We start from the raw sequence: 25,134 nt of genomic DNA on the forward strand, positions 1-25,134 counted from the left end.
CTTCAGATTAGGTCCCAGAATTAAGACAGAGAGCTGACTCAAACCTGACCAGAAGCCTCAAGTCTGGCCTGGCCCCCTAAGCCCAGCCTTAGCCAGCTGGAGTACAGCTGCTCGGCAGAGCTGTGGTTGCTGTTGTAAGCCACTGGGGAGGTGCAGTGTCTGTTATACAATAAAACCTGACTAATACATGATTAAAGAGAACTACACAGAAAGGAAAAGAAAAGAAGCTTCTCTCAAATCAGCCCTAACAACCTGCTTTGGAATTGGAGCAACCCATCTGAAGCAGATTCAACTTACTTCCAGGCATCAGCTCAAAGTGAGGCCTCCCTTCTTCAGTGGACATAAGGGTGGCCAGTTTGCCTTCTATCATCTCTCCATCAATAAATTTCCCATACAGTGCAGTCCTCTCATCAGGGTACACATAGGCTATCTTCTCTCCAGTCATCTCCCCATCTTCATTCACTTCTCCTACAAGGCTTCCTCCATCCTGATGGGAGAAACCAAAAACCAGAAAATATTATATATAGTATGTCTAGGACATGAGTTCCAAGAAATTCCTCTTCTGCACTTCCATTATTAATATAGCACCAGTAGGGATAATAACAGTTTAGGAACCTGAGCTTTTCACCTGGGTAAGAAAAACATGATGCACAGCTCCTCATCCAGCTCCATACAAATATACTGCTAGAAAGTCATATGCATATGGGACATGTATGCCTGATTTAGAGAGTGGTAGACTCCGTTGCAGTCTGTAATCCGGACCAAGTTACTGATACTCTATCTTAGTTTGCTATCTAAGAAACAAATAATGTTTCTTTGATATTTATAACATCAATTACCAACATTTACAGGAAATGTAACTAAGTGTTATTTTTGGCCAAAATCAAATATGATGATCTTTAGCAAGACACTCCTACCCACTATTCATATGATCTCCCTTCTCGATGTTAAATTTTGGATTTCTAGTGTGTTAGGAAAATCTTCAGTTCAAATGTACTTAAGAATTAATTTAGTGTACATGAGTAAAGAGAGCTGTCTGCTCGTTTTCAGCGACAAACAAAAGGATGTCTGGACACTGCCTTTCTGAGACTCCTATACCATCATATTTTTTGGAATTAGAAGGAAAAGTGAAAAAAGATCAACTAAATCCCACTCCCATCTCAATTCTTTCTTCCCACTCGATTTCCTGCTCCCTCTCACCTCCTTTCAGCAGAGGAGCCCACTGAGCTTCGTGCTTAACTCTTTCATTTATTTCATGCCTAAGGGTCATTGAGTACTTTAGGGCATTGAATACTTTAGAGGCTATCATATAATTCTGTATCTTGATAAGTGGTAGGGACACAGTAGGTGATTCATAAACGCTTTTAAATTGGACTGGGTTACCAAAAAGTAATGAATAATTTAAGCTAGGATGCCAGAGATGTTTCTTTCCTTCTTCTTTTTTTTTTTTTTTCCCATCCAGAAGGTCCTCATGGTATAACTTTGAAAATTTAAGACCTTTGTGAGTTTGATATAACAATAGTAATGCCATGACATCTTTTAAAAGCATGGTTAATTTCTCCAACTTGAGGATCTAGGAACAGCTTGCTACTCAAAGTCAGTGATGTAGGATGACTTTTGAGTGATCCCAAATGCTGCCTTTTTTTTGCCTTCTAGGAAAAGAGCTGTAAATTAAAAAATGAATCGCGGCACTTACACAGAAAGAAAAATACTTAGAAGCATTTTTAATGGATAGAAAGTGCACTAGGGATAGTCATTGCTCTTTCTTCAAGTTAATTCTTAATAATTGAGAATACATGGAGATGGTACTTTCTGCAATGTCTGCCTTCAGGCTTTTAGTGATGATTATTGAATGGAAGGGTATAAGAGCATTTGTGCTTCTTATACTCTAGGCCTAACATAAGCCACCATTACTCTTTATTTAAAACAGAAGTCTGTCTTTCCAGGGTCTCACATCTTTCCCCTTAAATGTGTTTTATTTTATTTTATTTATTTATTTATTTATTTATTTTGAGATGGAGTCTTGCTTTGTCGCCCAGGCTGGAGTACAGTGGCACGATCTTGGCTCACTACAAGCTCCGCCTCCTGGATTCACGCCATTCTCCTGCCTCAGCCTCCCGAGTAGCTGGGACTACAGGCGCCCACCACCATGCCTGGCTAAATTTTTATATTTTTAGTAGACGGGGTTTCACCGTGTTAGCCAGGGTGGTCTCGATCTCCTGACTTCGGGATCCGCCCGCCTCGGTCTCCCAAAGTGCTGGGATTACAGGCGTGAGCCACCGCACCCGGCCCCTTACACATTTAAATTTCTGGTTTCAGAGGGAGTGAATTTATTTGTCCAGAATGATAAAGCGGAAATTCTTCTTTCATTTCCAAAAGGAGTTATACATTTTTAATTAAACACCTCATATGAAAAACTTTCTCAAGGTACAGTTTTGAAAGAAATATGCTGTTCTTAGAGTGAGCTGACAAATACGGACTGCAGAGAAAATCATCACATTTTTCTCCCCTTGTTCCTACTTTGGCCTGTTACAAAAATTTCCTCCTCTGCTGTATCAGGTATCAGGGAGTGTGGGGGAAGAAAAGGCTGCTTTTCTCCTCTGCTCACTGGCTCCTCCTCGTCAGGGGAGAAATTGTTCATTTGACTGGTGAGCAGCCAGGGTCTGATACCTACTGACACCCATTTCTCTACTGGGTAGGGGTTAAGAGGACAAAGGCTGCTTTTTTGCTCACCAATGCTCCTTACTACAGCAGAGTCTTTGAGATTTGATAAGATAATTAAAGCTAAAGGTTAAAATGTAGCTATGTATTTGGTTTTCAAAATGCAACCACATTGAGCGAGCCCAATTCATTCACCAATCTTGGCGCATCTTTGATCCCATCAGGGGACTTTAACTGACAATGTCACAAGTAAAATGACAGGTAGTAGGAGAATCTGGTAATCCAACGCTTTGCTTCTTTCCTATCCTCATCTCTATGTAGAGAGTTCCACTTCTCCTGACTTCAAGATGCACTGTCACATCAGCAGTGCCCCAGCACTGGGCAGCAAGATGCATACCCCGGCTACTCACGAGGCCAGGTTTCAGTCCTCCTACACTAGGCAGCACGTCCACCACTTTTGATCTTTCTGCTTCTCTTCTCCTAAGCAGTACATGTTACAATTGATCTATCACAGATCCTACCAAGAGGATATTTAAATGCTTTAGCAATTCTTAGAAAATGTTTTACAACATTATTTTCTTATGCCCTATTCCTAGATTATAACTTATTTTTTAAGAACAATAATGTGTAAGTGGATTTAACTGGGATTACTTATCTATGTAACTAATCATTTCTTTGTATTAGAACTTTTTCATCATAAGGTTTCAGAGTAAAAAATGTATTTCCAGCTGGGCGCGGTGGCTCATGCCTGTAATCCTAGCACTTTGGGAGGCCGAGGCAAGGAAATCACCCGAGGTCAGGAGTTTGAGACCAGTGCCTGGCCAACATGGTGAAATCTCATCTTTACTAAAAATACAAAAAATTAGCCAGGCGTGGTGGCATGTGCCTGTAATCCCAGTTACTTGGGAGGCTGAGGCAGGAGAATCACTTGAACCCAGGAGGCGGAGGTTGCAGTAAGCCGAGATGGCACCACTGCACTCCAGCCTGGGCAACAGAGTGAGACTCTGTCTCAAAACAAAAAAAGTATTTTGACTTAAGTTACGAACAAAATAAAATATTAAGTAAAATATTTTCTGGCCAGGTGTGGTGGCTCATGCCTATAATTTCAGCATTTCAGGAGGCCAAGGCAGGTGGATTGCTTGAGCTCAGGAGTTCGAGACTAGCCTGGGCAATATGGAGAAACCCTGTCCCTAAAAAAAGACCACAAAAATATTAGCCAGATGTGGTGGCACATGCCTGTAATCCCAACTACTCAGGAGGCTGAGGTGGGAAGATGGCTTGAGTCTGGGAGGTGAAGGTTGTAGTAAGCCAAGATTGTGGCACTGCACTCCAGCCTGGGCAACAGAGCAAGACCCTGTCTCAATAAATAAAAAATAAAATAAAATAAAAATAATGTTTTCTAAGGTCTATTTTCTGAAACATTTTCTGGAAATTCACTAACAGCAGACGGGTCATTTGAAATGCAAATAAAAATTTGAGCATTAATTTCCAACCATGGGTTCTGCCGTATCTTTTTACTTTAATAGACTCCAGAAATATCATAAAATGCTATCAAATACTCAAAGGTGAGTTATCTTTAATCACCTTAATTTAAACAATATAAACCATAAAACACCTTAAAAAGTAGTTAGTGGAATTGTAAAATCAAGTAACAACAGTGCAGTAAGCTCCCCCAAATTAAAAATTGCTGGACTGGTTTTTACATATGAGAAACAGGGAATAAAACTAATAGCAACAATAAAATTTTCCGCCATCTCCCTCTATGTGCCAAAAGAATTAAAAGCAATGTATTTTGCCTTTATTAGTGATACCATAAAACCAATTTGTCCCAATTTGTTTTAATCATGATTAATTACTCCTTTCCAAAACAATGCTGAAAAATAATTAATAATGGATTCAAGGGCCAACAATCTAAGCCAATAGTGAGTAACAGCGAGAGGCCATGCCTCATAAACTCTTGGTGTCAGCTATGGTGACTCTCAGGTTTCACAACTCCCAAGTTCTAACACAGAATACATTTTACTCTTCATTGTGAAGAGTCACAATATGTTACTTTCCAGCAGAGTGAACAGTCACACGGCTTACTGGGTAATATATCCAGCACACTCCATGCCGAATGTTATCTTTATACTGCCCCTTGAAGATCAGTCTCCCATCTGTGTCGTATTCCTGGGCTGGACCGTTCAGCTCTCCGTCTACATACGTGCCCTGGAGAACTCCCCCATCTTCGTAAGTGTAAACTCCCTGGCCCTGCAAGGCATCATCCACATAATAACCCTCCAGGGTGCTGTGAGGAAAGGAAAAACAAAAAGGAATAGTCAGACCATGACTCGACTGTCTTAGAAGAAAGGATCATATCCAAGGAACTGCATGCCCAGTTGTGTCAGCCCTGACATGGATTCAGTGCAGCCTCCTAAATTATCATCGACTGCTAGGGAAAGATGCTTCAGGGACATGGGTAAGACTGAGAAGAAAGATGGAGATTTAATACCTAATCTCACAGTCCCTGGGAATCCTTTTACTCTGCTGGAGAAAATAGAGAAGAAAAAAGCTACTGATGGAAACTAAGAACAAGTTCACTTGAATATGTTTCCAGGCAATAGAAATTCTGGTGTTACCTGTTCCACACACAAACCATTCATGTCTAATTTCCCTCAAGAGTGCTCCAGAATTCACTGGTAGTTCTCAAGGTTCTTTCAGATGGCTTATATACAGTAATCTCTAATGATACAAATGTGGCTTAAAGTGTGTGAATGTCTACATATTTGTTTCAAGTCACTAATGTATTATTTATCAGTGATAGCCATAATTGGTAGTGATACAATACTTCCATCTCCTTGGAAGACATATGGGGATTTATTTAAGTATATCTATGTAGGTATGTATATCTATGTATGTACGTGTGTGTGTGTGTGTGTGTATACATATACATACATCCATAATCATGGCCAGCAGGGGCAAGTAAGGTAGACTGCAGGCTCTACCCTGCTAATATCCTGATAGTTTGAGACCCATGGTCCTACACAAGAAGAAAGCTCACAGGGGTGCTCACAGTGACCTTACCAGTACTTCTCCATCTCTCTCCTTGTAATACACATTTGCAAGTTCAAGAACATGTTTTCATTCTTAGCCTCTGAAAGGCCCTATGAAATGAAACTAACTTTACCCAAAATTCCCTTTAAGTACTAAAATTTGGAATAAGGAAAGACCAACTCAAATTATCTTTAAAATTTAAAATGTAAGAAAATTTTGAAACAAAGATAGCTTGTTTATTTTAACAGAGGCAGGTAGCATTTATTCATTAATTCAACTAGTAAATTTTTTTTTTTTTTTTTTTTTTTGAGATAGGATCTTGCTCTATCACCCAGGCTGGAGTGCAGTGGCATGATCAAGGCTCACTGCAGCCTTGAGCTCCTGGGGCTTAAGTCATCCTCCCACCTCAGCCTCCCAAGTAGCTGGGACCACAGGTATGCGCCACCACACCTGGCTAATTTTTGTATTTTTTGTAGAGATGAAGTTTTGTCATGTTACATAGGCTGGTCTTGAACTCCTGGGCTCAAGGGATCCACCTACCTCGGCCTCCCAGCCACAACTAGTCAACATCTATAGTGTGCCTTCTCAGTAGCAAGCATTGTGTGAGGCTCTAGAGGAGATAAGGAACAAAACAAACACAATGGTATAGGACAGACTGGCAAGACACACTGTGAACTGGAGCAGATGGGATGCAAAGAGGGCCATGAGGACTTAAGTGGCTGCACCTGACTCTGCCTGGTAAAGTCTTGACTTATTTCAATGCATAACCGAGAATGATCTATAATTATTAAATGAAAAGCACATTCTAAACAATGATAGCTTCTGGTTAAAAGGTAATTACACTATTTGTAGTCTCCCAAGGAGATAAATAGTTTTCTTTCAGTTTTATTTGTACTATCAATGACAAATAGGCTTCCTAAATTCATGAAGAGAATAAAGTACACTTTAGCATAGCTTTTGCATAAATAATCAAAATTCTAAAACAGTGAGGTTGGAAGTAATGAGATTCAACTGTCATTAGACTCCCACAATTAAAAAAAAAATCCTTGGTGAAGAGTACTAATCAAGTGACATAATGATGTAATTTATGTAGTGCAAGAAACTATTTATTCATTTATCTTCATTTTTAGGATTGCCAGTTATGATACAGGATTCCCAGCTAAGTCTGAATTTCAGATAAACAACAAATAATTTTTTAGTTTATGTATGTTCCAAACAGTGAATGGGACATAATTATACTTACATTTTTTTGTTGAGCAAATTCCAATTTAACTGGGTGTCCTGGATTTAACTAGATTTTTATTTGCTCATCCTGGCAACCCTATTGACTTTGGATTCTCAGCAGTATTCAAAATGTTCCTGTGTGAGTTTGGGTAGAATTACTTCCTGACAGACTAGTCTGCCAATATTTCTCAGGGTTATGATCAAATCTACAAGACATAAGTCTTGCAAATCAGACAAAAAATAATATGGACTTGCAGACATTTCCCCCAACTGTATTCAGTGGCTTGTCCTAACCTCCCTTACCCGTGGAGCCCATCTTCATGTATCTATCAGAGTAAGAAGAACAAACTGCTATTTCCCTCTTAGCCCAACTGACTCAAGGTACACAAATGCAAATTCTTAAGGCATTGGAAAGCAAATCTTACTGCTTTATTGTTTCAGCCATCTGCCTGAGGCCACAGCTTAGCTTGCTTGGCAACTTTTAATAGTAACTTGGATGAAATCTGAGGACAAAGGGGGGCATATGAAACACATAAACTGGGTTCTTCAGGGTAAAAAAAAGTGATGTCTTTAAAATCCTCTGTCATTGAGGAAATAAAATATACGTTTCTTAGACTGGCATTCAAGGCACTACCTTTCTCTCTAACTGCTCTTTCCAGAGGAGGCTGGCAAACTATGGTCTGCTGACTGTTTTTGTAAATAAAGTTTACTGGAACAAAGCCATGCATATTCCTTTCTACATCGTCTATGGCTGCTTTCATACTACAAGAGCAGTGTTGAATTGCTGCAGCAGAAACCGTATGTGGCCTACAGAGCCTCGATTTTACTCTCACCACATACATAAAAAGTTTGCTTATCTCTGCTCTAAAAAGCTCTGCTCATATTGAAAGTTTACTCACTGACCTTTATATAGCTTAGCTTCCACACTCTATTTTTCCTTGCTTTCCATAAAACATATGTGAGGAAACGTTTAAAATCCTTAAGGACAGCCAGGGGGAAAAAAAAGTTATGACTTTTTTTTCTTTTCTTTTTTCTTCATTGAAAACAAAAATAATTGTGGGCTAATAATGACTATTCTGAAATTTCTGGCATTTTTCTATCAAAAAAGAAAAAAGCCACTGGGTGCAGTGGCTCAGGCCTGTAATTCCAGCACTTTGGGAAGCCGAGGCAGGTGGATTGCTTGAGGCCAGGAGTTTAAGACTAGCCTGGCCAACATGGTAAAACCCCAGTTCTACTAAAAATACAAAAATTAGCCAGGGGTGGTATCACATGCTTGTAATCCCAGCTACTCAGAAGGGTGAGGCACAAGAATCATTTGAACCCAAGAGGGAGAGGTTGCAGTGAGCGGAGATCGTGCCACTGCACTCCAGCCTGGGTGACAGCGAGAATCTGTCTCAAAAAAAAAAAAAAAAAAAAAGACCGGGCATGGTGGTTCATGCCTGTAATCCTGGCCCTTTGGAGGCTGAGGCAGGAGGATCACCTGAGGTCAGGAGTTTGAAACTAGCCTGGCCAACATGGTGAAACCCCCTCTCTACTAAAAATACAAAAATTAGCTGGGCATGGTGGCAGGCACCTGTAATCCCAGCTACTCCAAAGGCTGAGGCACGAGAATTGCTTGAGCCCAGGAGGCAGAGGTTGCAGTGAACCGAGATTGTGCCACTGCATTCTAACCTGGGCAACAGAGGGAGACTTCATCTCAAAAAAAAAAAAAAAAAAAAAAAAAAGAAAGAAAGAAAAGAAAAAGAAAAAAGAAAGAAGCCATGGGAAAATGACATTATTTTGTATCCATTAAAATGTTAATATCTGGTCATATTTGAAAAGTAGGTACATAGAAATAGCCTTCTAATGTTTCTTGGTGAAACTGGATTGAGAGCTGGGTTTCAGAGCAAGTCTGCTGGTCACTGTCTTAAACAGAGCCTACTCATCATCCGCAGGGAGCCTCATTTTCCTACAAAGTAAATCTATCCTGATCTTGGCAGCCCCGCCGTGCACATTACTCATCGGAGCCTAGGCATGTACTATTACAGAACACTCCATGTCTTTATTGATGTTAAATTTACGTGTCCTATTTCTCTAACTAGATTGTAAGCCCTTTATGGGAACAAATTAGGAAATATGCATCCACGTATCCCTCTCCTAACATATAAACTTCATATTGATAATTCCTAAGCAAAAGAATAGAAATGGAAAGCAGGATCATTTTGCATTGAGAAGAGAAGATTGAGAAGGAACATGACAGTGTTATTCAAGTGCAGGGAGCATTCTTTGTATGAATTCGATATGTCTATAGGCTGTACGTGAGCAAAGTTTCTTAAACTTCCTATGCTTCATTTCTTCATTTGTAAGTTGGACTACTCAGAGCATTGTTATAAGGGTTAAATGGGTTAATACATATCAAATGCTTAGAACATGGTCTGGCACATAGTGATTGCTTAAATAAAGAACAGCTATTATTATTAAACATGCATATTCATGTGTATGATGGCAAGCTTCCTACTAAAAAACTGGGTTTAAAAAGCATCATCAAAGAAACAGTTATGAAACACTGAAATAGATAAAGAAATTTATAAAACTGCATTAAATCTATTTTTAAAGTATAAGCAAGAAAAATTCCTATCTGCAATAATTTATGAGTGATCCAATTGACTGGAAAAAAATAAGGGCCTCTAAAAAAAAGCAGTATGTGTTCACTGTAAAACAAACACATAAAAAGCAACTCAAGCAGTACTAAGATGCAGAAAGTAGAAATTCTCAGTCCTCTTCCCCAATTTCACATATAATATTTAAGACTTTTTTCATTTCTTTTTTTAAGATGAAGTCTCGCTCTGTTGCCTGTGCTGGAATACAGTGGTACGATCTCGGCTCACTGCAATCTCTGCCTCCTGGGTTCAAGCAATTCTCTTGCCTCAGCCTCCTGAGTAGCTGGGATCACAGGTGTGTGCCACCACACCTGGTTAATTTTTGCATTTTTAGTAGAGATGGGTTTTCACCGTGTTGACTAACCTGGTCTTGAACTCCTGACCTCAAGTGATCCACCCAACTTAGCCTCCCAAAGTGCTGGGATTACAGGCGTGAGCCACCACACCCGGCCACTCTCCTCATTTCTATACCATGCATTTTCCTACCTTTTGTTTTTGTTATTTTAATAAAAATGGGATCATACTATACAGAATGTTCTTAACGTGCTTAACTTGTATTTAAAGTTCCTTTCAACATCTTGGCAGATTCTTTAGTATGTTAAGAAATTACAAAAATGGTCTTGCAATTGTTTGATTTTTCTGGTACCATCATCTGAATCAAACAACTGGAAAATGTTGAGGAAATTAAAACAAATTTTAATTAAATTTCTTTTTCTGCACATAGACTAATTTTGCCTGTTTTATCCAACCTCTTGTACTTAGCAGTTAAATTTCGAGAAATCAGTTAAATTAAGAAATCTGACTTACAAAGAAATGGAGAAATTCTATAGTTGTTTTCCTAGACTTACATATCTGTATTTCCTAGACTTACATATCTGTATTTTATTCAGATATTGCTGTATTTTCATTAAAAATTCCTGTTAGTATTTGAATATAGAAAACTGTTCTTGGAGATTTAACAGTGTTGACTTTTCTTCATGGTTCTGGGGTCTAGAAGGTTTTGGACTTTTCGCCTCCTGGGGCCTAAATTCTGTTCCCTTTCTTCCACTGTGTTCCCTTCCTTTTGTCAGCCCTAGCAATACAATAACCGAGAGGAAATTTAAAAAATGAATCATCACTCCTTAAACTCCCAGCTCTAACCAAATTGAATTGTGACCCTTAGTATGAAAACATTATTTTAGGAATTATTTTATATAGCAATATATATGATCTTTTGAAATACTGCAAACTAAGCGAAGAGCAGCAACAGGAGATCCAATCCATCTGCTAGAACTATTTCCAGTCAGAAACTTCAACTTCTTCCAAGGTGTTGCAGCAAGTTTGATGGAGAACTCTAATGCTTCCATATAATATAATTACTGGCTATCTTTGAAGGTTTTCTTTTTTTTTAATCCTTTAAGAGAAGATCTATGAGTCTACTATAGATCTAATTATTATAAAGCCTCAAAATAACAGTAAAATATTTGAAGAGAAATGAAATTTAGTTTTGCTTTCTAAAAACAAACCTAAAGAAAACTTTCTGCTACGGACTAAATGTTTGTGTCTCCCCAAATTCCTGTGTTGAACTCCTAACACCCAATATAATGGTATTAAGAGGTAGGGCCTTTGGGAGTTGATTTGGTCCCAAGGGAAGAGCCGTCTTGAATGGGATTAATGCCCTTATAAAAAGACATCAGAAAGCTTGTTTTCTCTCCCTTTACTCTCCGCCATGTGAGGATATCATTAGAAGATGGACATCTGTGGCTGGGCGCGGTGGCTCAAGTCTGTAATCCCAGTACTTTGGGAGGCCGAGATGGGTGGATCACGAGGTCAGGAGATCGAGACCATCCTGGCTAACACGGTGAAACCCCGTCTCTACTAAAAAATACAAAAAACTAGGCGGGCGAGGTGGCGGGCGTCTGTAGTCCCAGCTATTCGGGAGGCTAAGGCAGGAGAATGGTGTGAACCCGGGAGGCGGAGCTTGCTGTGAGCCGAGATTCAGCCACTGCACTCCAGCCTGGGTGACAGAGCGAGACTCTGTCTCAAAAAAAGGAAAAAAAAAAAAAAAAAAAAAGAAGATGGACATCTGCAAACCAGGAAGTGGGCCCTCGACAGACACAAAGTGTAGGTGCCCTGATCTTGGCCTTGGGAAGTCCAGAACTGTGAAAGTCCAGCCTCCAGAACTGTGAGAAATAAATTTCTGTTGTCTAAGCCACCTAGTCTGTGGAATTTGTTATAGTAGCCCAAACTGACTAAGACACTTTCCTAATAATTATTAATAATAATAGTAACAACAACAATGATAAAATAATAATCTATCCTTTCCCCTGAGCACCTTCTAAGTGTCCTACACTTTAAGGGTCTTTACAGGTTTTCTCATTCAATCACAACAATCCTGAAAAGCAGCTATAATTATCTCCATTTTGCAAATTAAGAAAACAGAAGTTCAGGGGGGCCAAATAGCTAGAACAGAATTCTTCGGAATTGATTCCTCAGGAAAACTTTCTGTCAATCTTCCAAGCTCCTCCCAAGTTGTTAAGGCCCCTACAAGAACATAACTGAATTCACTCCAGGACTCTTTGTAACATTTCACAACTATGGCTGATGAGTAACTTCAAGGAAAATTAAAGAATGGAAGAAAGGCAGTCAGGCCCACAGCTATTTCCCTGCTTCAAGTTGGAAGACGGTAGCAGATATAGTGAAAGAGAGGGTTGGCTCTAGAATTGAATTAGCCTTGGTGTGAGTCTCAGCTCCAATCATTTTTAACTAGGTCACCTGGGGCAAGTTATTTAGCCACTCTGTGCCTTAGTTTCTTCATATGTCAAATGGGATTATAAAACCCGCCTCCTAGATTGTTATCAAGACCATGTGTCCAGTGTTGAAGAAATGGTAGTTATTCAATGTTATCCACTTCATTTGCACTCTTGTTGTTATTCAATGTTATCCATTTCATTTGCATTCTCTTCTTGCATGTCACAAAATTTTTTTCCTCAATCAGAACTGTTTGTTGGAATACAGATGAATATATTTGCTGGGGTTGGTTCCAACAAAAGCTAGAGGACGGTCAGGAACACAAAAGAAACTTTTGCCTCGTGTGGGAGGTTGGAATGTATGACTTCAGAAGTCCGATCCAACTCTAATTTCTCTGAATTGTGATCAAGCACTTTCTGAAAACTAAACACAAGAAATCCTGCATAGACTTGACACCTGGAGAATGCCATCCTTTCTCAGTGGCTCATGAGATGGGTGACCTTGCTTAGGTTATTTGGCCAGTGATAAATTACAAGGAGCCTCTGGGCAAATGTAGCCAAACAACATCAGAAAAGGACTTGGGCACAGGAGAAAGAAGCCATGGAGTAGTAAATCCTTTAACATCTAATTGGCATGTGAAGGAGAGGCATCAACAATATAAACAAATAAAGCTGAATGAATTACCTAATCTCCACTTCATAATTAGGCTAAAAACCACAGGACCCTAGTATTCTGCAGCCCCCGCAAAGCCAGTCTGAAGAAATATCTCTTTCTTGTTACCATTCTAGGATTGGGAAAAGTCTTGCCTTTAGGTTCATAAATCATGGTCAAAATAAGAACAATTAGGAAAGATACATGAAAATAAACATCCAGAGTCGAAGATTAGTATAAAAATTAGAGACGTGTGTATCAAAATATTTTGAACACTACACGTTTTCATCACATCCCATGGTACTCTAGCAAATCCACCAGTGCCAGACAGACTCCAGATCCACACCAACAAAGCCTCAAGATTCCTGTCACTGCGCTGCATAAATTCCTTTATCTCGGGACCAGAGTGGATGTAAAGAAGTCCCAGTTACTGAATCTCAGGATAATTTTCTTCTTTCCTTTTAACAGAGGAGGTGGGAATGGACACAATAGCTGCTTAAAAAACAATTTTAAAAACAAGGTTATGTTCTCATTCATTCCTTATTTGTAGGGCAAACCATTGGTAAAGCATGAGTATTCTGATTTTAGGTTTCTGACTTAATAAGCTGGTTGTAGTAACTTAGCTTTTCTGTTCCACATTTTGTCATATAATGAAGAGAAGAGTAAGTATTATGATCTCAAAACTAGCAAACATTCTGAATCTGAGACAGTTGTGAACAGGTAAACAATGTATATTTGGCTATTTAAACTGATTTAGAAATAAATAGCTATTTATTCCGTATGTTGAAGAGGTATCTGCACTTTCATGTTTATTGCACTGTTTACAACAGCCAAGATATGAAATTAACCCAAGTTTCCATTAATGGATGAATGGATAAAGAAAATGTGGTATACACGTACACAATGGTATACTATTCAGCATAAAAACAAAACAAAATCCTGTCATTTGTGACAATATGAATGATCCTAGAGGACAGACATCATGTAAAGTGAAATAAGCCAAGCACAAAAGGACAAATACTGCATGATCTCACTTGTATGTGGGGAATCTGAAAAAGCTGATCTTACAGAAGTAGAGAATAGAACAGTGGTTAACAGAGGCTGGGGAAAAGAAGGCAGGAGAGAAGGATGGGGAGAGGTTGGTCAACAGGTACAAAGTTACAGTTAGATAGCAGGAATAAGTTCTGGTGTTCTATTACATAATAGGGTGACTACAGTCAATAATAATATATTGTATACTTCAAAATGGCTAGAAGAGGGGATTTTGAATGTTCTCACCACAAAGAAATGATGAATCTTTGAGGTGATAGATATGCTAATTGCCCTGATTGATCATTACACAATGTATTTATGTATCAAAACATCACACTTTACCCCAGAAAAATGGACAGTTACATGTCAATTAAAATAAAACTTTAAAAATAGCTATTTCTATATTTTACCTTGAATATATTTAGTTAAGAAGCACAAATTCTCTGCCAATAGTAATTACTTCTACGGCATAGGTTGGGGTTAAAAAAAGGAGGGGGAGCACTTTCACTTTTTACATTTCTGAATTTGAAGTTTTTTTTATTCCACTAAGCATTTGTTATGTTTGCAATTTAAAAACAAAATAAAATATTCTGCTTCTATTTACAAATTTGATTTTAAAATTTCACAGGGCCATTTTGCATGGTTATCTGGATATCTGAAATTCTTATTCAGATTTATCTCATTCGATGTCAAGGGAAACACTGATTCTAGAATTTTCTGGATATGTTTATATTTGTTTGGATACTTCTCATAAATCATATACTGGGGTTCAGTTTTCATATAAGATTAGAATACTTAGGCCAAGTCTTCTGTTACTACACTGTGATTTTCCTTGTCTCTTTCCAAACATAGGTTCCCACAATTGCAGACAAACTCTTTGATGGGACATAAACCAGCATAACAGGTTTCAACAACTTTCTTCAATACAAAGCTTTTGTCTCCTCGCTTATTTCAAAACCTAACACCAGCCTCTTTTAAGGAATTTTTCCAGACCAAAGGTTGATGACTGACAATAAAGGCAAAGCATTCCCACTTAATTTTACCCAACACACCAGGCCCTAAAAGCCGGGGGTGGGAACAGGGAGAAAAACTAATAGATAAATATAATAAAAACTACTTCATGTAGAAACAACTGACTTATCCATAATCAAATCCCACATCTGCCTTAGAAAACCCTGGTAGATTCTTGGCCTTTTTTTCAGTTGTAAGACTCTCTTACTAATTTTTACAGCAAATCCTTTTAGCAGATGTCTGGTAACGTGATCAGTATTTGGGTTTAAGAAGATGACGACAACCTTTTGAGATCCTGTCACCACATTGTTACATCATGTGTAATAAAACCAATAATACTGACATTTTCCCCTTAAGGTATTAACTCTCATCTACCTGAAGATAACCAAGATAATCTCTTGAGGTCCTCGCTAACACTATTTTTCCTTGATTCTATTTAATCAACATCTTCACAGGTGTTTGAGTGGTAGATATAAAAATTAGTGAATTGGGCAGGCATGGTGGCTCACACCCGTAATCCCAGCACTTTGGGAGGCTGAGGCGGGTGGATCATGAGGTGAGGAGATCGAGATTGAGACCATCCTGGCTAACAAGGTGAAACCATCTCTACCAAAAAAATACATTAAAAAAAAAAAAAAAGAAAAAAAATTAGCTGGGCATGGTGGCGGGCACCTGTAGTCCCAGCTACTCAGGAGGCTGAGGCAGGAGAATGGCGAGAACCCAGGAGGCGGAGCTCGCAGTGAGCCGAGATCGCACCACTGTACTCCAGCCTGGGCAAGACAGCGAGACTCTGTCTCAAAAAAAAAAAAAAAAAAAATTAGTGAACTGGTTAGGCTGGGCGCAATGGCTCAGGCCTGTGACCCCAGCACTTGAGAGGCTGAGGCGGGTGGATCACTTGAGCTCAGGAGTTTGAGACTAGCTCGGCAACATGGCAAAACCCCATCTCTATAAAAAATACAAAACAAATTAGCCTGGCGTGGTGGCACGCACCTGCAGTCACAGCTACTCAGGAAGCTGAGGTGGGAGGATCACCTGAGTCCAGGGAGGTTGAGGCTGCAGTGAGCCATGATCATGGCACTGCACTCCAGCCTGGGTAACGGAGTGAGAACCGATCTCAAAAAAAAAAAAAAATAGTGAATTAGTGCCTCAAAAGGAAAAAAAAATCATTTAATGTATTTCTAGCCTATAGATAGTAACTGGGCTAGTGCTGCAACTTGGCCTGGTGCTTCAGCTTGTTCATATCATGACACACTTGCAAATTAATGCATTTGTCTGACACACTAGGTTAAGCAGATGAAGCTGTTTGGGGCTAGAAGTTACTAGCCAGACATGAGAAGACAGGTGCTCAAGAAGTCTCAGGCCCCACTTGGCTATCTTACCCTAGGGCTGAGGGGCTCAGCATCTTGAAGCTAACAAGTAGCTCATTCTCGGCACACTGGTTCAGAAGTTTAGTCTAGCCCATCAGTACTCTGAGTATTTGCCCCATAAAGCAAGCAGGTAACCAACACCAAATTCAGACAAATCTGCTGGACTGTTTTCCCATAGAGTCAATCAGTTACTGGCGATCATCATCAAACTACCAGATTTAAAGAGTGTGTGTGTGTGTGTGTGTGTGTGTGTGTGTGTGTGTGTTTGCATGGCAGGTGGAGGGTGTTCTGGATGAATTCTACCCTCTCTTTCAGCTCCCACTCTCACTTAGGAAGGACTTCTCTTTAGTATCAAATTAAGAGAAAGTGCTATGAAGCATAAAAAATGTAATAGACACAGATTCTGCCCTCAAGGAAACCTCTGTCCTTGGAGATGAAAGAGACATTTACATAAATATGTACTTGTTGAATGAATAAAAAAATTGGCAGAATCAGGTTAAAAGTGACACTTTTCAGAAAAAAGAGCTATAAAAAATTGCAGTGGAAATGGGGCAGGAAAAGTTCCCCTCTGGATAGGTTAAAGAAGTCATAGGAGAGAAAAGCACTGATACCAACTTTTTTTTTTTGGAAACAGGGTCTTGCTCTGTCACCCAGGCTGGAGTGCTCAAGAAATCTTCCCGCCTCAGCCTCCCCAGCAGCTGGGACCACAGGTCCCAGGGTCTTTACACCTGGTGGCAGAGACAGGGTCTCACGATGTTGTCCCGGTCAGTTCTCAAATTCCTGGGCTAAAACAATCCTCCTACCTCAGCCTCCCAAAGTGCTGGGATTACAGATGTGAGCCAACATGCCCAGGCCAATACCAACATATTGAAAGGAGCCTCTATGGCACTCAAGTATCCACCCAAAAGAAAGGAAGTAAAATATCTGACAATTTAAAATTTACAGTTTGTAAGCAAAACCCTGGTTTACAAAAAGGTGGGGTTGGGGGCAATGGGAAAATGAAGGTTGGAATTATAATTAAAATGCAATTTTACAAGAGTTATGTAGAGGGTTTTTATTGCTTTTTTCACCCCTCATTGCATCAGATCATCGAAACCCTAAGTAATATTACCCCCTTTAAAACAAACCACTTCGCCTACAGAAAAGCGATTCTGGATCACATACCAGTTCCTGCCATCACCCTTCAGTTGTCAGCTTAGACATTTTCTTTCCCAAAGGAAGCTTTGGCCTATTACCAATGTCAGGAGTTTAGTAAGTGGTGTGGTATCCCACAGAATCCTATAACCTGCTTTGGTGAAGTCTGTTTCCGTTTTACCCAATCAACGGGTCTGAAAATAGTTGACTCTTTTGCGGCTCTGAATTCCACTAAATGCTTGAGAAATTCACATGGTCACTCTCTGCTCCTGAAGCTGACAGGGCCTAAAAGTCATTGTTGGGAAGCTGGGCCAGGGCAACCCCATCTCTTCTTGAAAGAAAAATGTCCTATAGTCATTCCTATCTGTCACCAGCGAGTAAGGAGCCTCTGCCTCTCAGCGTCCTCAGACAGGGGATGAGAGTAAAATAAAAGAAATCCTGCTCTGAAAAATACTTTAACTAGAGGTACACTGTGGAAAATCATAGTTCTGACATTAGTATTAAATTATCACACAAAAAGATCAATTACACAAAAGACAGGCATTTAAAAAACCGAAGTCTAGAAAGTTGCCCTCCTGTGTGTACCTGTTTATGTCTTATTACTGGGACTGCAATGATGTGGCTTTGAAGAACTTTGCCAAGCATTTTTTCATCAATCTCATGAGGAGAGGCAACAAGCTGAGAAACCGATGAAGCAGAAGAACCAACAAGGTGGCAGAATCTTCCTTCAGGGTACTAAGATGCCAGACTGTGACATCTGGCAGAGTGTGCTGAACGCAATGGAGTGTGTGTGACCCTTGGAAAAAAGCAAGAATCTGACTCTACTGGAACTGTGCAAACTGGCCACTGACAAAAACGATCCCCCCTTGTGTGACTTCAGGGAGATGCGCTGCTGGAATGATGAAGTGAAATCCATCAAAGAATTGGGTGACCATGTAACCTACTTATGCAAGATAGGGGCCCCCGAATCTGGTATCTTCTGGCCAAGCACAGTCTGGGAGACAGTGATGACAAGAGCTAAGCCTTAGGCTGGCTTCCCCATAACCACAGGGTGACGTCCCCAGTCACCAAAGCAGTGCCTACAGGTAGGGGTTAATTTTAGCCATTGTATAAATTGTAGAAAAACTTCCACTTGAATTCTTTCATTTGTATTATTCCTTAACATAAAATAATTCAGTACCCCCAAAGAACAAAATAAAACTGTGAGTGCTACCTGCCATCAAAGAAGAAGAACTTCCCCCGTCCGTTCTTTTCTCCATGAACAAAGTTCCCCTCAAATCTGTCTGTGGAGGAGTAGGTGACTGTGCAGAACCCGTGTGGTAATCCGTCATCATCCAGGTGTCCTGGAGAAAGGGAACCACAAGGCAAACCTTAACATCGTCAGTGCTCCTCCTATCTGACGTCTAAGCATTCAGATGCTGCAAGGCAAGTCCCCTGCCCAACTCCCCTCCAGCTGCCAAAGGGTCCCCTCCCTGGCATGAAAGGACAGTCAGCGTGCAAAGGTTTCTCACCTCATCGGCACCAGCAGTACCAAACTGATTGTTACGTACACTTGTGAACTTATAGGTCCAGAACAGACTTAGACACATTCCAGAATATGAACTTTAAATAAGCTTGCTTTTTACCTGGAACTGAGAGTCATTATCAGTAATATCCTCTGCAGGGCACGTCACAATTTACCAAGTACTCTCCCGAGAGTCCTCATATTTGGAATTGATGCCTCCAATCTCTCATGCTTAACTGAAGTGCGGTTGAGATTCCACTGTTTTATAGTCAATTGCCACATACGCAGTCATTGGAATAAATTATCTAATTCTAGAACATTAAGTATGCAATATGATTTTATATATCATTCTATAATATGATGTGGAGGACTGCTAGCCAGTCTGAAAATCTCACTGTTATTGTTATATTCACATGAAGGACACAGTCATATCTTTAAAACTACCCTAAGAGTTATACAGCTTATTGTACAAACACAGAAACCTGGAGTCCTTCTCACCTTAAACTTGAGCTTAACCTTAAACCTACTGCTTTACTTTACAAAATCTTCAGCTTTGAATGTTTAGTAATAACCTTATCATACACCTTCCACCATTGTGTGTCAGAGGGCTTGTATTTTAAATGGAGCCAGAGTATGCACATGGTCATTTAAGCAATGATTGTGATTATCAGCAGAAGTTATTACATGGACCTTTAAGTCACTGGTTCTTCCTAGGTCAAAGATTGGTATAGTTTAATATTGACATTTACAGTTAATGTTTACACTTTTTATTACTATCTACATGTTTTACAAAACCCAGGAATCACCTTATTGGTGTCTTCCCAATCATTCTGGTGAGCTGATTTTGCAGAGGTGGGTGAAAATGAAGGCAGTAGTTATTTTACTGGCTTTTTCTTGGGGTAACAACCTGGGCCATGGAGAGAAAAGGCATGAAAACATTAAACACTGTGTCTAATGCAGGGACATTAAACATCGAAATGTAGCTTCCAGATGGCTCACAGACATAAAAGGAAACACAAACCATACTACCACAATGAAATATTTAGTCTCCTAAAATAATTTATTCTAACATGATAAAGGAATATTAGCCCTTGGAAAAGATGGTAAGTACACACTCTCATAAAGAATAAATATGCGGCCGGCTGTGGTGGCTCACGCCTATAATCCCAGCACTTTGGGAGGCTGAGGCGGGTGGATTACCCGAGGTCCGGAGTTTGAGACCAGCCTGGCCAACACAGTGAAACCCCATCTCTACTAAAAATACAAAAAATCAGCCAGGCATAGTGGCAGTCGTCTGTAATCCCAGCTACTCAGGAGGCTGAGGCAGGATAATCGCTTGAACCCAGGAAGCAGAGGTTGCAGTGAGCCAAGACTGTGCCACTGCACTCCAGCCTCGGCAACAAGAGCGAAACTCCATCTCAACAACAACAACAAAAAGAATAAATATGCTTTTTATTTGTATTATTAATTACATAAACAAAATAGCTGCAAACAAATACAGTGTTTTATTGCTACATCTGACTCTGTATATAATGGGTTACCAAGAACATCTTACAATAAGACACATCTACTTAAATAAATCATAATCAGTATGGATCCCTTCCTCTTAACCCAAAAGAGGAAAGGACCAGGAAATTAATGGTCAGAAGGGAACTAGGCCATAATTGCTTTCTTCTCGCTCAAAAACTAACTGTACATGACATAAATTCAATGACATTTGAGTCATATGAAATCACTTGGACAATTATTTTCTAAATATCTGATGCCATTTCTCTCATTGAAATAAAGTAAATTTGCTTTTCTCTTTTCATTAAAAAAAGCCACTCAGTGTATTGCTAAGAGCTTTTTTTAGTGAAATGTTGTTGCGATCAAGTTAAATTTAGGCATATAAATTCAGTGTCCTACTTTTGATTTAGGTATTAATATCCAAATAATCAGTTTAGCCTCATACTAGAGCATTTATTAACTTGTTGAAAATGCTTTCATCATAGAAAACAGTCCTTGGAGGATAGTACTGATCCCAGTTGAGACGACAACAAAAATGTCAACTCCACTCCATGAAGAATCTTTCCTTCCTTCCTTCCTTCCTTCCTTCCTTCCTTCCTTCCTTCCTTCCTTCCTTCTTCCTTGCCTCCCTCCCTCCTTCCCTCCTTTTCTTCCTTTCTTACCTCACTCCCTCCTTCCCTCTTTCTCTTCCTCTTTCCTTTATTTTTCAGAGACAGGGTCTCACTCTATTACTTAGGCTGGAGTGCAGTGATGAGACCATAGCTTACTGTAACCTCAAACTTGTAGGCTCAAGTGATCCTTCTGCCTCAGCCTCCCATGTAGCTGGGACTTTAGGTAGACATCACCACAACCGGCTAATTTTTTTTTTTTTTTTGAGACAGAGTTTCACTCTTTTTGCCCAGGCTGGAGTGCAATGGTGCCATCTTGGCTCACTGCAACCTCCGCCTCCCAGGTGCTAGCAATTGTCCTGCCTCAGCCTCCCTAGTAGCTGGGATTACAGGCACCTGCCACCACGCCCAGCTAATTTTTTTGTATTTTTAGTAGAGACGAGGTTTCACTATGTTGGCCAGGCTGGTCTCGAACTTCTGACCTCAGGTGATCCACCCACCTCAGCCTCGCAAATGGCTAATTAAAAAAATTTTTTATAGAGACAGGGTTTCACTGTGTTGCCCAGGCTGGTCTCAAACTCCTGAGCTCAAGTGATCCACCCACTTTGGGTGCTGGGATTACAGGCAAGAGCCACCACAACTAGCCTCAATGCCTTTCAACAGGCAAATGAAGAGGAGCCTTATCACCATCTTAATCTCTTGGGAGAGACAAGGACAGGGGAGAGCTACCAAATGATGGCCATTACTCTGGTGACCTTGCACATTAAGGAGGTGCTTGGACGTGCGACCTCTCCCTGTCATTCTAAAGGCTTTTAGATTGCTGGTTGTGAGAGAGTTCTGAAATCTATTAGACTACAGCAGGAGCCCCTTCCTGGTTTGTTTTGTTTTCTTTACATCCTTAGGGTGTGATCAATTAAAGGAACTAGAGATTAAGGGTTGTGATCATTCAAGACTTCCACTCTGAATATTTAGCATCCTGGAGTAGTTTTCCTAGCAGTAGAACTTTATACCTAAAACAGCAGCCACAACCAAAACAGTAACAGAGACTTTCCATGAGAAAGAGAAGAGACTGCGTTGCAGTGCTCTTACATCTTCTTTCAACATTAGTGCTAGAACAGAGTCTGACATAACTCTTTTTCAAATGCCAATAAGATCATGTAATATTTGGACAATAAGATCATGTAATATTTTGTCATGTCAGTAAGTCCATTTAAAACGCACAGGTTCTGATAAACAGAGGAGGATAAAAAGTGTACGAATCTACTATGATCTGGCATTGGGTAATATGCTTTCCTGTTATCAAATGCAAGCCTCAAAACAGTCTCCCATATTCTCATCTTACAGATGAAGACACTAATGCTTTACAAGACTTGCCCAAGTGCCGGGCGCGGTGGCTCAAGCCTGTAATCCCAGCACTTTGGGAGGCCAAGACGGGCGGATCACAAGGTCAGGAGATTGAGACCATCCTGGCTAACACGGTGAAACCCCGTCTCTACTAAAAAATACAAAAAACTAGCCAGGTGAGGTGGCGGGCACCTGTAGTCCCAGCTACTCGGGAGGCTGACGCAGGAGAATGGCGTGAACCCGGGAGGCGGAGCTTGCAGTGAGCTGAGATCCGGCCACTGCACCCCAGCCTGGGCGACAGAGCGAGACTCCGTCCCAAAAAAAAAAAAAAAAAAAAAAAAAGACTTGCCCAAGAGACATTACCACTTTGAGTGTGCTGATGAATACTGAAAGCCCCTTCTCCAAATCCTTTAATTGCCATTCTAGACACTGGCAAACTAGTTGAACACACTCTTCCTTGGTGATGGTAAGAAGGTACCTCTGAAAAGGTAGGAACCCCCAGGTCCCCGGCAGGGAAGTGGAAGAAGGATTTGTGGCGAAGATCATTCAACCACCAGATTTCCAACAGCATATCCCGGTTGCAAAGTCTTATCTCTTCCAAGTGTTATCTAACTTGAAGGGAAACACTAGTCCTCCTTGCTCTGCATGAGGTCAATTTGTAAAATGCGCCAAGTCAGCCAACAGCCTTCCAGGCGAGTTCCCACTGAACACAGGCTGAATACCAGTCCCAAGCAACAGGGAAAATTAACTTGAATGACTGCTCTGTGTTTATAAGGGTGCCCAGGCTAATGTTCTGTGTTATCTGTCTGTAGCATGATTTTAAATATTTACAGAAGTTAGAGAAAGGAAAAAAAGTATCAGTTCACAAGTCTACTTTTTCACTTTGTTCTATGATTATTATCTATTGAATAGATAGAAAGTTCCAATTTTCCCCTCTAGTTACTTCTGAGGGAGCTTCTTCCTGAATCTGATAAGAGTCAGGCCTATATTCTAAGCAGCAATGTAGATCTCAATCTCAGCAAAGTAAATTCCCTCTGGATCAGACACCCAGCTGCTTAATGTCTCAGGCTTACTCACAAGAGATCTGAGAGTGGTGTGCAAGTAATTCCTTTAGAACCAGAGACCCTACAAACATACCGTTGGTTTTGTAGACTAGAACATTGCTTTTAAAAACCAACAATAATAGGCTGGGTGCGGTGGTTCATGCCTGTAATCCCAGCACTTTGGGAAGCCAAGGTGGATCTCTTGAGCCCGGGAGACCAGTCTGGGCAATACAGTGAGACCCCATCTCATTAAATAAATACATAAATAAATTGAAAAACAAAAAACAACAATAATAAAAGGCAAGCTTATTCTGTTTAATGCAAAGAACATGCCCTCCTTGTGATGCATTCAATCACTGACTCTTTAAAACATAGCTTGACGTTTTGGTCTTTTAAATTTTTTTTTATTTTTTTAGGTTTTTCAAAAAATTATTTCAACTTTTATTTTAGATTTGGGGTTATATATGCAAGTTTGGATAATTTTATTTTTAAGGGTAATTGTTGGCAAGAGTTCAACTATTAGTTGTGAGGGTCATAATTTTAATGTGTGGCCCACACAGAAAGGGTGCTACCAATACACTTTGTATGCATTTTTCCTAGATACAGGGCATGAGCAGTCTTAGTAGAGACAGGCAGAATCTGATATTAGGGGAAGTGTTAATAAAAAACAATCTTAATATTTTGAGGGGGTTGTGGCAGTGGAACACTGAGATGCTTGTTTTCATTCTGGTCCCTTGTTCTGATATTTCCTCCTTTTGATCATTCTTCCTCCATGTCTCCTACATATTTCCAGGCCCTTCTGTTTTTCCTGCCCTCATAACTGCGCATCTGGACCACTGCAAAGAGATTTCAAGGTACCCCACCTGCTGTGTCAGTCCCTCTGACTGTCCTGCTGGCCACTGCCTGTTAATCTTCCCGGAGTGGAGTCCTGATCCTGTCATTCCCTTTTTTAAAGAGCCCCCACGGCTTCCATGGCTTCCAGCACACAGTCCATGCTCTCTCAGCCTGTGATCCAGCCTCCCTTCCCTGTCTTCCCCTCCACTTTTCTCCGTGTAAGCTCCCTGTTGCAGTGAAACCGAACGACTGTTCTCTGGGCACACCCGCAGAATTCCATGCCTCCGTGTCTTCACTCACAAAGTTCCCCTCTCAACCTGACTCAGCTCTTCAGCACCTCTTCTGGAAAATCTTTCCCCTTTGACTTCTCTAAGCTGAACTAATTTTTACTTCCTCTCAACCATCACCATTCATCTGTATAGATATATTTCTTTGAAATTATATTAGAGACCACATCATATTCATCTTTGTATCTATGGGTAGACAAAGAAATAGATGCTATAATAAAATTCTGTTCCCAGATGCCCAGAGGAATAACACTGGAAAACCAAACATCACTCTTCACTGAACCAGTGTGTCTCAAAGTGTTTTCCAAAAGCCATAGCAGAGCTCAGGTGGAGCTCTGAGGCCCTCTGAGGCCCAGGGCTTGCTGCCTCCCCACAAGAGCACAGCCAACACAGTACACAGAACACTCTCTCGACACAGCCTCCGCCACTCCCCTCACCTCAGGGATTTGTCCACCCTGAGTTCAGAACTTCCCCAGAGTTACAATCATACCCTGAAAAAGAACTAAATGCACATGATATACAAGAC

General features: G+C 40.4%; 1 protein-coding gene across 1 annotated transcript in view; it reads right to left on the reverse strand.

The window, feature by feature from the left end:
- SETD7 (SET domain containing 7, histone lysine methyltransferase) overlaps positions 1-25,134 on the reverse strand; it is a 51,960-nt gene that overhangs the window by 22,837 nt on the left and 3,989 nt on the right. The window contains exons 2-4 of the mRNA XM_007999835.3: positions 18,696-18,825; positions 4,747-4,948; positions 298-487 (exon numbers count right to left, since the gene is read on the reverse strand). Of these exons, the coding sequence (XP_007998026.1) occupies positions 298-487; positions 4,747-4,948; positions 18,696-18,825 (522 nt within the window). The remainder of the gene's footprint in view (positions 1-297; positions 488-4,746; positions 4,949-18,695; positions 18,826-25,134) is intronic.

This window comes from Chlorocebus sabaeus, chromosome 7 (assembly GCF_047675955.1).
Source record: "Chlorocebus sabaeus isolate Y175 chromosome 7, mChlSab1.0.hap1, whole genome shotgun sequence".
Lineage (NCBI taxonomy): Eukaryota > Metazoa > Chordata > Mammalia > Primates > Cercopithecidae > Chlorocebus > Chlorocebus sabaeus.